General features: G+C 33.4%; 1 protein-coding gene across 2 annotated transcripts in view; it reads right to left on the bottom strand.

Annotated features, from left to right (window-relative positions):
* The window catches only part of CCDC171 (coiled-coil domain containing 171), a 437,148-nt gene that overhangs the window by 287,351 nt on the left and 134,976 nt on the right, over window positions 1–14,821 (bottom strand). For both annotated transcript variants that reach the window (XM_043977119.1, XM_043977120.1), the window contains exons 8-11: window positions 13,662–13,751; window positions 12,111–12,311; window positions 8,733–8,900; window positions 6,890–7,078 (exon numbers count right to left, since the gene is read on the bottom strand). In XM_043977119.1, the coding sequence (XP_043833054.1) occupies window positions 6,890–7,078; window positions 8,733–8,900; window positions 12,111–12,311; window positions 13,662–13,751 (648 nt within the window). The remainder of the gene's footprint in view (window positions 1–6,889; window positions 7,079–8,732; window positions 8,901–12,110; window positions 12,312–13,661; window positions 13,752–14,821) is intronic.

The raw sequence follows: 14,821 nt of genomic DNA, 5'->3' as shown, positions 1-14,821 counted from the left end.
TTCTTATTGCATTTAAAGAAAACAATTCAATAAATACATCATGAGGTTAAAAACATAAATTTGACTACCATATAACCTACTAATTATTGATCATTAAAAGCTATTACCTGAGGATCTTGCCTAGAAAATGCATTACACTTTCAGGAAATCTTCACGTCTACTTTTTCTTTGAAAAGCTTTAGTAATTCAGTTTTTCTTCTTAAAATTTTATCTTACAGAATTCAATAAATAAAATCTTTTGTTTTTATATTACATACATGTTGTTGTTGCTGTTGTTATTCATCTTTTGTTTTCAAAGAGGACCAATGATAATGTGGAATGATGTCTTGACTTTTGCATGCAATGGATTTAAGTGAGGCAGAGCTGCACAAAGTTGTCAGGCTTACTCTCTCCTTCAGAGTCACTGAAATCTAGTGGCAGAACAAAAGTCAAGATGACCAGAGATGATCCAGGATATAGTAGATTACCTTGGCATCTTCAATGTCTGCCTAAGCTCTAAGCGCTCCACAGTATTTGCTTCAGCAACCTTCATGGCCACTGGAACAAATTGTTCTCATCTGCCCATTCAACTAGAGAAAGTTTTTCCATGTTGGGGGTAGACATCCCCATAACTCACTGACAAGTCTGAGGCCTGTTGGTTACCCTCAATGGGGTTTAAGTAATCTGCAGAGATGTTTTTACTGGGCTGTGGTAGGGGCACTTGCTACAATTTCTTGGAGGCTGAGTTGAGAGTTGGGTGAATCAGGTGAACCCAAAGTGGAATGAGCAAATCTGGAAAGGGCTCAGCAAGCCCTTACACCAGAAGTGCTAGTCCTCCCTGAATACCCATAAACATACAGGTATGAATATAGCTCTCCACACTTAACAAATCTCTGCTTAAAGGCCTCCAAGAAGGAAAACACACTATTTGTTGAAGTAACATATTCCATTTTTGGATACCTGCGTTATCAGGTTTTTTCCTAGCATCTAACCTGCATTTACCTCTTTTCAACTTCCTCCTGCTGATCCTGATTTTGCTGTCCTGGGCCAAAAAGAACAAGCATGATTCTGCCTCTTCATGACAATCCATTAAATATTTAAAGACAGTTATTATGCCATCATATCTCTGCCCCTTATCTGGCCCTCCCCCATACCACTCTTCTTTTTTTTTTCTGGGTAAACATACATAGCCATTTCTTTCAACTAATTCTCAGCATCTGTCTCTGGATTCTCTCTAATTTATCAATGTTTTTCATAAAACATGATGCCCACTCCAATAGTCCCCCATCTCTTCAATGAAGGGGTTATATTTTCTTAACTCTTTCATAGGGCCATGCTTGGCCACTAGAATACTACAAGGTTCCATTTTCCTTTTTTATTCTTTCCATTTACACCAGTTTTATTATTATGTATATTATTTTCCCATTTATGCTTATCATTCTTCTCTGATTTCTTCAAATTCATTTTCTTGTATAGCCTAGTTATATTACAATAATCCACACACAACAATACTTTTAGATATTTGCCAATAAATGAGAACCTGTTGTTTCCAATTTTTTGCACATATATTGCTATTATTAATAGTTTGGTACAAGTGAGACTCATTTCTATCTTTGACTTACTTGATTTACATACCTAGGTTATATGTGAGTGCAGGTGAGAAAATATTGGTATTTCAGTCACTTTATTACCATACTTCAAGACTGCTTTCTAGAACTGTTGAACCAATTCATAGCTTTTGTAATACTATATTAGTGTGGGTAGCTAGGTGGTACAGTGGATAAAGCACCAGCCCTGGATTCAGGAGGACCTGAGTTCAAATCTGGTCCCAGACACTTGACACTTACTAGCTGTGTGACCCTGGGCAAGTCACTTAACCCTCATTGCCCTGAAAAATAAATGAATAAATAAATAAGTGAGCAGGTAGATGATAGATAGATAGATAGATAGATAGATAGATAGATAGATAGATAGATAGATAGATAGATAGATGCTATATTAGTGTACCTATCCTTCTACAACAGGAGAGTGAGGTGGCACAATGGACAGAGTACCAGGCCTGGAATCAGGAAGACTCATCTTCCTGAGTTCAAATCTGGCTTCAGACACTAGCTGTGTGACTCTGGGCATAAAAATGAGCTAGAAAAGGAAATGGCAAACCACTCAATATTTCTACCAAGAAATCTCCAAACAGGATTATGAAGAGTCATACATGATTGAAAAAACTGAACAACAACTTTCTATAGTCCCATCAACATTGACTTTTTTCTATCTTTTGTTATCTTTTTAATTTCAGGGGTGGAAGAAAGAAGAATTTCAGAGTTGTGTTCATTTACAATTTCCTCACTGTAATCTTTCATATGGTTGTTGATAGTTTCCAATTTTTTTAAAACTGTTCATACATTCTTATTGTCATTCCATGGAGAAATAGCTACTCATCATATGTATCTGTGTTAATTCCCAGCCTATTTTGGAAATCAGACCATTATCAGAAAAAAAATCGTTAGATTTTTCCCTAATCTATGGTCTCCCTTCTTATCCTAGGTGCTTTGACTTTATTGCTGCAAAAGTTTCTCAATTTCATGTACTTGAAATGATTCTGTCTTTTGTCAACTCTTCCTTTGTCAGTCAAAAATTCTCTCCTTATTATATAACTTTGTATCTCCACCTTGTGCCTAGCACATTAGTGGGCACAAGACAAGCCTTTACCATAATGTGTGATTTGATGATCTCCGGTTTTTGTAAATAAGAAAATTGAGGGTCAGAAAAGCAAAGTGATTTATCTCAAGTTGTAAAGCTACTAAGAGGCAGAGTCTTGGTCTTAGGTCTTTTGACTCTAAATCCAGTTCCCTTTTTATTTCAAGGTAGTTATAGTTGTTGATCCTTCCTACAAAATAACTGTCACTCCTGCTCCATTCCTACCAAGACAGGCTAGATGCTAGGTTCTCTGTGAAAGATTCCCAGATATTATTATTATTATTATTATTAACTTCTCAATTTATCTGTATCACACATATTTGTGTATATGTTATTACCTTGTGCACAGTTAAATGCAATCTCTTTGTGGAAAGGAATTACTTGTACTGATCTCAATAACTTTACCACAAAACCTGGCAACATAGTAAACAATTAATAAACGTTTACTGAATTTAATTGAACTAAAATCCATCCTCTCTATCCAGTGAGCTAGGATCTCTATTGCTCTGACCTTCAAAAGGGCAATCCTAAATAGAAAAATGTTTCAATAAATCATCAAGAACAAAATTTCTACACAAGTTACCCTAAAAATGTGACCGTGAAAGGTTTTCTTCTCACAGAGAATTTGAAAGATGAACTACTGCCCCAGATTTTTTAAAAGAGGGATTTAGAGGCAGCTAGATGGCGCAGTGGATAGAGCACCGGCCCTGGAGTCAGGAGTACCTGAGTTCAAATCTGGCTTCAGACACTTAACACTTACTAGCTGTGTGACCCTGGGCAAGTCACTTAACCCCAATTGCCTCACTAAAAAAAAAGGGGGGGGGATTTAGTTATTCCAGTCTAGTGGATTAATAAAAATAACCTAATAGCTAATAATAGATATTACATATTATTAAATTACCTATCCTTGTGATAGGTAGGACTCTTCTGAAACACAAGAGACAACCTGTGCAAAACACAGAAGGGAAAAAGAATGCTATATGTGAGGAACAACAGCATGGCAGGTATGGCTAAATCATAAAGTGCATTATGAGAAGTATTATAATAAACCTGCAAAGGAAAGCTGATGTTCAGGTCTTCTGATTTACTATGTTTTTCTGGAAGATTGGCAATCATCAAGCTGTCTCTGTAAATTGTGTCTTTTAGGTCAGTATGTTTTGCTCATATGCAGATTATGTTTTCTTTTAATGTTATTGAGTTTTTTGTTTCTATTCTTCCAGATTGTTCTTTGTTTCTGTGTATTTCCATTCCCAATCAGTTCTCTCTTTCATATCTTTAGTAAAACTTGCCATCATGAATTTTTTCTATTCATTAAGTTTTTGCCAATTGCTTGAACAATTCTTATTTTTCTTTTAAGCCATTAAGGAACATCTTCTATAGTTTCAGACTATCTTTGGAATTCATAGTGTCTTGTACCTCATGAGGTGTTGACTCACTATCTTTTACTTTCAATATTCAACTAGGAGGCAATGGACCTTGAATCAGTAAAGCCTGACCTCACTTAAGACATTTAGCTGTGTAACCCTTGACAAGTCACTTAATCCCCGGTTTGCCTCAACTTCCTCATCTGGAAAATGGGAATAAGAATAATATCTACCTCCCATGGTTGTTGTGAAGATCAAAGAAGACAGTAACTGTTAAGTACTTAGCACATTTCCTAGAACACAGTAAGTGCTATATAAATGTTAGCTATTATTAATTATTATTATTACCACCACCACTATCATTCATTTATTCATTCATTCATGGATATATATACATTTTTGTGTGTGTTTATTGAGTTTATATGTATATGTCTGTATATATCTGTATGTGTATAGCTACCCCCACTTCATCATTTCTTACAGAATACTAGTATTCCATCATATTTATATATCATAACTTGTTTAGTCATTCCCCAATTGATGCATGCCCCATCAGATTCCCATTATTTGTCACCTCAAAAAGATTAAAATATAATGTATATGGGAAGCTAGGTGGTACAGTGGATAAAGCACCAGCCCTAGATTCAGGAGGACCTGAGTTCAAATTTGATCTCAGATACTTGACACTTACTAGCTGTGTGATCCCGGGCAAGTCACTTAACCCTCATCACTCCACCAATTATAATAATAATAATAATGTATAAAACTGCAAAAAAGCCCAGATGGGAAAAATTAGGAAATAATCTTATCATTAGTTATCAGGCACAAATCAAATTAATTGGTAAACAAATTAGGTCCCTGACCAACAATCAGAATCTGGGTACAACCAGGTAATACCCATAACAAGAACTATAATAAGCCTACCAGAGACTGCCAGCCTTCAGATTGATGTTGGGTCACAACCTAGGTAGCACCTGTATTCCCCATTCCAAACTTGAGGAGATTTAAGTATTTGTTTGAGGGCAGGATCAACTGACTAAATGAGATGGAGGGAGACACACAACCTTGGCTGTGCAAAGAGGAACCTTTGTAACTGAGTACCAGTATGAGATATGTTTACTGGGAAGCCCTAAGAACCACTAGGTTGGTGGTTCGTTCCCAGTGGAGTTAGAGTTTATATTGTTTAATGGAATAGAGAAACCAAAGTTTGCATGCATATGATTAATAAAGTTTGACTGCTAACATTGAGATGTATAAGTCTAATTAATGTTTCTATAGTGCTAGTTGGCATATATAACAGTAAATTGGTTTTGGCACCATGTTACACTAGCATACACTCAGATTTGGAAGTGACCTTAAAGGTTATTATAGGCTAGGTCCGATACACCTCAGTACCCCTGGTAATTTAGGTTTAATATCAGAATGAAATAATATGAAACAAGTATTACAGTTGAACAGTTTACAAAATTCAACAGCTGACAAAAGAAAATTTACTTGGTCAAACAAGGGAAAGACATTAAGTAAGGATATGCATCAAGGACACAAACTGATTCAGCTGAGTGAAATTCCCCTGATTCTGAGCTGCCCATCATGGTCTGCCAGCCAAACCTCAGAGGCAGGCTTATGGAGATTTTACTCAGGTGACCCAAGAGTGATTTCAATAACTCTCCCTGTTGGTCACCTGAGCCCTGTCTTGAGAATAATTTCTATACCTTTTAAGGAAAAAGTAACCTACTTTGCATGGGGTCAGAATTAGAACCTTGCTCCTATCACAGAAGCCATCTAGTACAACTTTCACATTTTACAGATAACCCAGATAAGGCCAAAGAGGTTAAGCAGCTTTCCTAAGGACAGAAAGAAGTTTCAGAGCCAAGATGGGGCAGAAAAGGTACAACCATCACACATTACAATAGGTTCCAGAGCAATAAGGCTTCCAAACCTAGTCACTAGGAGGAACATCAACCTTCACGATTTCAGTAAGAGAAGCAATACTCCTATTTGTGGCCCTCATCTAAGCAAGTGTCCATGATCCACTGCCATTATGAACAAAGGAAACAAGTACTGATTCAATCACAGAAAGGATAAACAATCCTTAGTTCTGGCTATAGCACCTCCATAACCAAGTTAAATCTGTAAGTCTGTTGAGTTAAATACAGAAAGTTTTGTATTGCCATTATGATATTCTTAATCAAGAAGAGTCATAAAATACCAATTTCATAAATTTCAATTTATATAGGGAAAAGTATGGTAACATAATTGACTTCAAGTTTGGTTCCGCACACTCTAACTTAACTAAAAAGACAACTCATTTTCCAGTCAATTATTTTAGTATAGGACCTAAAAATGGGTCACATATTCCTTATATAACACCAATAAGGAGACTACTGAAGCATAGAAATCATACACTAAATTTTAGCTTAAAATAAATTAAAATGGTAGTAAATACACTCTTCACAAATGGAATTCATACTGAAAAAAAACTAATACAACTACCATGGGCAATTTTAGAATGATTCTCAAAATTTTACTTTATACTTTTAAACTCACAAAAATTAAATGATGAGAAATATTTCAGGATCTAATTAAGTAATACATTTTTGAATATCTTAACCAGACATCCATTCATTTCCTAAATAAAGTCACAATTAAGAATTAAATATATGTACATAAATATGAGTATACATATATATATATATATGTTTGTATGTATATTTATATATGTGTGTATGTATGCTTGTAATTCCCAACTAATTTTAATTTGATTAGATTTTTATTATGGTCCTGAAATAGGATGCAAGGTATGGGGAAAAATACAAACATTTTTCACGACTCTGGTAGAAGTAACATACCTGTGCCTTCATCTGAACCTCCCGGAGGAGTTCAGTATAGTGCTGCTCCAAATCCTTCTTTTGTTTCTGCCAAGAGCTCTCCTGTGCTTTAATCTGTTCTGCCACTTTATTAAAAGTGTCTTCCTGGGTCTGGTGAAGCTCCCTCAGAGTATCAGACTTGTTTTTACAAATATATTCTAGATGAGATATCTATATTGTTATATGGTAGACACAAGAAATAAGATCAATTCATTTTTTCCAATTCACAGTATGTTTTATTTTCAATTTCACTTTCTTCCTAAATTATATTTAAAAACTCAAGCAGACAAATTAAAACATTAAGAGATTGCCCTGCCCCCCAAAAACAAACAAACAAAAACCATTAAGAGAGAAAAAGAGATAAGCATATTCTATTTTACCTGAAAAATAGGACATTTAGTTCTGTATTTGTATCATGTAAAAGTTTTACTATGAACATGATCGTTCCTTTTTTCTCCTAATAAGTTGTTAAATTTAAGATATATTTCAGCAAAGATATTCAGGGGGTGATGTCTAGCAAAAAATTCAGTGAGAAGCTGCACAGCTCCCCTTAAAGCAAAAACAAGAATCTCTATTTGAGGAAAGCTCTCCAAATCTGATTACAATATATTTGTATACAATAAAATAAAATATTTCATACTGATTTGTGTATACAAACAAGCTTTGAGGAAAGGCCCTTTCTTTTCACATATTCATTCATGTATCAGCTAATGAAATTTAGAAATTATAATAATAACTGAAGTGCATTAAAAAACTATAAAATCATGGTAGGTTTAAATATAATTCTAACAGTTAATCATGTTTAGCATTGCTTTAAAATTTCTGATCAAACAGAAAATGTTTTTACACACACTCAAAATCATTAAGTATCATTCACACTGTCCCTAAGCCTTCCCATTATAATCCTTCCTAGAACATTCTAGTGACCCTACTAATAGGATCAGAGCCAAAATTATCAATAGTAAGGAACTCCTGATGTTGAGCCAAGAAATTGTTTCATGTCTCCAACAGATGAGAAACTTATGGAACCGTTTTTCTCTTCCTATCCCTCAAGAGCAAATGTCAGTGCAGCCAAGATCTGGAATCCTTCTCCTAGACCACATGAACATAGTTCTGACCAGCTATTTCAATAGAGCCAGAAAATGAACCAATATCTTTAACAGCAACATGTCTGCTAAGCCAGTTTAATTTATTATAACCTAAAGAGGGATTCTGAAATTGTTTCCTTTGGAAAGAGTAAAAGTTTAAGTCTTATGAAATAGTAAAGTAACCATAAAAGTCTACTGTTCTTACCCTTCAAAAATTATGAACTATAGATTTTATAAAGGTATATCATTACCTTTTGGAAAACATGTTATAAGAATATGATTATTTTAAATTTACTTTTAAAATAATAATACCTCATCTTTACCAAATCAATTATTTGAAGATTCTATGTTGAGGAAACTATAGCTAGCTTCTGTTTTATGCTAAGATAAAGTGTTGGTTTATTAGAGTAAATGACTAAGTCCTTTGAATTGCTTCATCAGTAAGATTAATTTATTTTCTTTTAATTAGGTCCCTGTGGCTAATACTGGCTAGTAGTATTAGCATGTCCTGCACAGAAAGTGGAGCTTAGAGACTTCATACAGACTTCAGTCACATTTACATGCCCACAGCAATGGCATCAAACTGAGCTGTAGACAAGCCATAATTAATGGTATTGAATTATTAACATCCAAATTCTTTTTGAAATAAGATGAATGTCAGCCTTTCTTAATGATACTGTGATGTGGACAAATGTCACTGAATTTAATAGAGGTATCTGGTGCCTGAGGACAGTTACCTTCTCATTAGCCCTGTTGAGGTCTAAGATCAGGGCATCAACATTCTCCTGCAAGACTGCACAAAGCTCAGACCAAGAGAATTTATCCAGCATGCCTTCTGGTTGTTTTATAAGCACACAACCTGCTACCAAGTGCTGATATAAAGTATGAAGGAAGGTTAGCTTCTCCTGTGAGGAAAGCAAAAAAATTAACTTCAGTATATAAACATCGCAGGAATCCAAACGTACATATACTTCCAAAGCCTGAACAAGATCATAAGACAGAATTGCAAAATATAGTAGTTTTAATGAAAGTAAATTTTTATATTCTGAGAAAAAGATGAAAGTAAACCGTTTACAAATTGTAAGTCATAAATGTTCATAACTATGATATATTTTTCTTTAAATTTTTTATAAGAAAGGTATCGTAATTTAATCCAAAGTACAATTTAGAATGTCACTATATTTTAAAGAACAATTTAAATAATTCCAGCATTTTCCAAGCATATAATTGCTCTAATTCCTTCTTTTCTTTCTAGCTCCCACCTTTTACTCACTTCTTATAGACAATCTATCCTAAGCCCCTTAAGCTTATCAACTAGTGAAATGAAGGTTAAAAGGCAGATAAGCCCATTGCATTTTTCCCCAAATATATGCTCTTCTGCCCTATCATTAGACACAGCATTTTTTTAACCTGTTACAAAGCGATACCACAAGATAATGTGATAGGTAAACTGCACAAGATGCAATACTCAAAAAGTCAAATTAGAAACATTAAACAAAAGTGTCCTATTAAAATGCAAGGGAAAATTGCAAAAAACAGTATTCACTTAAGAGCAGAATTGAACATGAAGCAGATACGTTTATTCTTGGAATCTGACCCAAGGCATGGACCCTGAAAATAAAGTTAGAGTATAAAGTTTTATATACATATAGTATATATGTAGTATGTGTGTATATATATATATATGTATATGTATACAAACACACACATACACATATATATGTATATGATACAACCTAATATTAGCTTTTAATATACTGCTAAAAAACAAAAAACCCTAATTATTATAAATTTATAATAATTATACTGTATCATAAGGGAAATCACAGGACTTCTTTAAGAGTTTTTCCCTCAACTTTTTTAAATGATGTGCTTAATACTAATACTATGCAGCATAGCAAAGCACCTTTTCTAAATAGAGTTCTTAAAAAATAAAGAGAGAAAAGAAAAAAATGAACATGGCTCTAAAACCAAAACCTAGGTTCAGAAATCAAGAAAAATTTTATAAATATTCTCTGATTTGTTCATTTGAAAGATTAGTATTCTGCATTTTTCAGCTGCTGAAATGGTCAAAGATCTTATTCAAAATAAATCATCAGATGTAGTGTATAGGCATTAAAAAAAACTTCCCAAAACATATCATCAAGTGATCAAGAACTTTTTCAGTGTTAACAATTAAGTGTGTTGCCAATGTGTCCTGTTTGCTTGGGCTATGATAAACCAGGCATGATAATCATCCATTTGGCATGAAAAAGAAATCCCAAGACCCAAAATCAATTCACACATGTTGAACCCAACCACAATGCTGTAGACATGCTGACTTTACAATACAGTCAGGCTTCTAGTTTCCTTTACTTTAATCATTATCTGATGTGTAGAACAATTCCAACTGCTTCATGTGGACACAATTTAAATCCCAGACTGTAAAAATGATGGAAAGAATGTTTCTGTTTCACTCAGTTGGCATTATTGTTCATATTTGTTAGAATAATGAGCTCAATATGCAGAACAACTCAGATAACTTAGTTCACTGCTAGCTAGACTAGCTGTATACTTCAAGTCAAAATAAAATACACAATTTATTTGGTTAACAAAGATTCTTCTATGAGATAAACATGTTTTGCTACAATATGAATTAATTTAATTCATCAAATATATTAAATACCTACCATTTGTAAGGCATTGTGCTTTAAGCAATAGTGATATAAAGAGGATAGAGACCCTACTCTCAGGGAACAGACAATTTTATTTGGAAGAAATTGGCTAAATATACAAATAACTTTGATTTTTTAAAAAAGACGTACTACTCCTGGAAGAAGTCCAAGCAAAATAATAACAATAACACCACTAACAACAATAGCAGCTATTATTTATACTAAGTATCAAGCACTGTGCTACGTGTTTTGCAAATTTCTCCTTTGATGCCTATAACAACCCTGAGAGGTAGATACCATTATTACTCTCATTTTGCAGCTGAGGAACCTGAGGCAGACAGGGTTTAAGTGATTTGCCCCAAGCCACACAGCTAGTAAATGTCAGAGCTCAGATTTGAACCCAGGTCTTCCTGACTCCAGGGCTAGTGCTCTATCATACTATCCCACTGATTGGGAATAGAAGTAGGAGGCAGGGTGACAGAAGGAAAACATTCCAGACACAGAAGATAAGTGAACAAAATTAGGAAAATAGTAGCAAATGGAGAATAATCAAGCATGGCCAGAAATGTAAAACATATAAAAAGAAGTATGACATAAGGCTTCAGGTATATTAAAGTATGCAGATATACCTTGAATGACAGGATCAGCAGTTCATATTGTATTCATTAGTCAACAAAAAGTCACTGCTGAAGTTTTGGTTTGGGGGGGTTTTTGGTTTGGGTTTTTTTTTTTTTTTGAGAAAAGCAGCAACAAGATCATAACAATACATTATGAAGATTAGGTAGATAATGGTGTGGAGGATAGACTGAAGAAGGATGAAACTCCAGCTAGGAAGATAAGTAAGAAGATTAGTGAAATATTTTAACTAAGAAGAGAGAAGAGACTGAAACAGGATAGCAGCAGTGGGAGTAGAGAGGACTAGACAAACAATGTATGTGAACTATCATGCTGTGAGTCAAAATTTGAAAACTGAAGCTGGCCTTAATGCCTGGTGTTCCACAGATTTCTGAGATTTAATTATTCTAATAATTAGTACTCTGGGATTATAAAATTCTCAGATTATTAAAATGCAAATCTATAATCAGCAGAGAAGGAACTAGAGAAGTACATTTTGGAGCCAATCTACTTAGCATAGTAAACTCCTTCAAAGTAGGATTGTTTCATTTGTATTTGTATTCTCAGTGCCTTAGCATAGTTTTTTGCACTGTTTGTGTTCAATAAATGCTTATTAATTGATCGGTTGATAAAATTAAACTAAATATCATCTTGTAAAATAATATGATAAAATAAAGGAGTGACTAATTTTATGGATAGAATATGCATATTTCAAAATATATAGCATAAATTCATCTTTGGTAATAAATCACAGAACACCAAAAGTAGCCATTTTGATGTATGTAAATGTATAAAACAAGATTAGATAAAGACCTTTTCTGACAGTGCTTCTGTCTCTAGTAATACCTCAATATCCTTATGGAAAGCCTGGGAAAGCTTCTGGATTTCATTTTCAGATTGTGTTACTCGCATTTTCTCTTTCTCCCAACAGTGAAGAACATTTTGGAGTTCTACTTTTAAAGTACCTATTATGGATTCTCTGTCTGCATACTTATTTCGCAAGTGATTTAACTCTTGATTGACATTAACCAGTTTATCCTGTGCTTCCTGTCAAAGACACAAATAAAAAGTGGCTAGTAAGTTTATCTGATAAAGCACTTGAACCAGTGACTTCTCAATATGCATAGTGAAGTACATAAATTTTTTCCCCACAGGAATGAGAAGAAAGGACCTGAGTTAAACCCAAAAGATAGCTTGACTTGAAATTAACACAGATCCTGAAGATTTTACTAATAAATGATAGCATGATTCAAATTTACTGTCACCTTATTTGTTTCTTTTCATTCTCAAAATTTTCTGTTATGACTCCTTTTTCTACCAGAAGAGGACTACTAGTCCAATATCATCAAATATTTTTTTCTTCAGTTGTAACATATATGATAAAATATATAATATACATGCTAAATTACAAATCTGAGGTATGGGTTAAAAAACCTATATGAAAGTTTTTCTTTACTAAATTCCTAATTATTTTGTTGATATTTATGTTTTGATGGCAATGTTTTACTTGCAAATCTGAAAATTGAAAATGCTTTAACATTTACACTTAAGTAATGCTAAAATTTGTTAACAATGCCCATCTTTCAATAAATTCTTTAAGTCCATGATAGAAGTTTATGATTCACTATTAAGATAAGTGCTTATTAAAAGGTGAAATTTTAGCTTTTTAAACAACTTTCTAAAGTACTTGTGATATTTACATGTTAAAACCAAAAAAATATGGTGTGTCTATAAACTAATACAATACATAAAAAACATAAAAATTGGGACTCACGAAGTTTCGAATTATATTTTATTTTGGGCACATAAGTCAGCTAAGAAACTTAAAAGTTTTAAAGTCAGACTGTCAACTTACAAAATTGTCTAGATTAGTGATTCTAAGCTCTTCTAACCAAAAATGACATGAAAAACAATTTCTCTTTCCCAAAATGATCAAAATATATTCCAAATTAAAAGTTTCCATTATTTTTGCAATGAATTAATATAAAATTATATTTCACAACTTATCCTTTATCCTTTTTGGAATTTATGGCATTATATTTAAATTTACAAACTATATTTAATTAGATCTTAAGCACATTTTCCCCTATAATATAAAAACATAATTCTAAAATAATGTATAAGAATGATGAAATACTATTTTAAAATTTTTGCTGAACAATATTAATTTTGAAATATGTAAAAGTAATGGTAAGTTTATATAACATGCATAAAATATATTCACTAATATATTGGAAGGTAAAATGTTCACTATAGTAATGCAAACTTTTTCATGAAGATAAAATTTTAATTTATCTTAAAATCCAACAGTATTCACTATAAATGTTATTATTAAATGTGATAGCCAAAAAAAGTTCTATTTCCAAAGGGAAAAGATAGCATTCTAAACAATTATACCTTTAGACTTTTGCTTTGACATTCCATCTCCTGTTTGGTAGCATCAAGTTCCCTAAGTGTTTTTTCAGAAGTCATTTGCAGGAAGTTTAGCTAATAAAAAAAATAAATAAATAATTTTTCCCCCAAATTTTACAAACATTAACATAAAAAGCTGACAATTAGATATTTTATTGTATAACCAGAAGATATAAAAGAGCAACCATTTTCATTTTTTAAAGTCAACCTCAAAATCGTAATTCACTTAGTTTATACTTATATGTAGAAAGCTTATATAATGAAAAAAAGAAAGTAGTCAAGCTTAAAACCTCAGTGATATTTTTATAAAATTTTATTAGATGCCACAAATCTTTATTTTTTATTCTAAATACTTTAATACTAAATATTGCAAGACCAAAGAGCCAAAAGCAGTGACATCAATAAGGAAAAATAAGGATAGAGATGACTGTTCATTCTACCCATGATGAAGGTATTCAGTGAGTCTCTGGCTCCATATGACAATTTCAGGGTCAGTCACATGCAGTCCTACTGGGAAGGCTTGTGGCAGGTCATCAGTTGGTCCTGCACTGCTTGTGATTATTTTTGTCTTTGACAGTCATCATTCTTCTTTCTGTCAGACTGCTCTTTTTGCTTTCTTTGCAACCACCCCCCTTTGGTCTCCCACTGCTGTCTCTGCACTGTTTCACAACAAAGCGCATTACTAAGCCAAAGCCTGCTGAGTCGACTTTTCAACTGCGCTGAGGATCATGTGACATTCATCCTCCCAAATAACAATTCGCTGTGGGTAACATGTTCCTGGTTACTTTGCAGCTTCCAGACTGAGTCTCAGAAGGAGGTTTCATAAACTACTAACCAATACTAGTTACTTTATCTCACTGGGAAAGTCCTAGAAATATTTTGCTGGTTACAGAAATGGGATTATTTCCATGGTCACTTTTTTGTGATGCTTAAACCACCACAAAGGGCATAAAAAAGACAATTCATTTTCTTCATCCCCCAAATTAGCCTTTCTAAACAGAAAAGTTAATGGCTATTTTCACCTATCCACAGTATTTAGCACAGTGCTTGGTATGTAGTAGGAACTTAATAAATGTTTGTTGACTTGATGACTTGACTCTCAGGCCAATAAAAGCCAAAGCTTAGGAAAGCAAATTTAAAACCCC

The sequence above is a fragment of the Dromiciops gliroides genome, chromosome 1, assembly GCF_019393635.1.
Source record: "Dromiciops gliroides isolate mDroGli1 chromosome 1, mDroGli1.pri, whole genome shotgun sequence".
In the NCBI taxonomy this organism is placed as follows: domain Eukaryota; kingdom Metazoa; phylum Chordata; class Mammalia; order Microbiotheria; family Microbiotheriidae; genus Dromiciops; species Dromiciops gliroides.
This window is presented reverse-complemented; position numbering and strand designations above follow the sequence as displayed.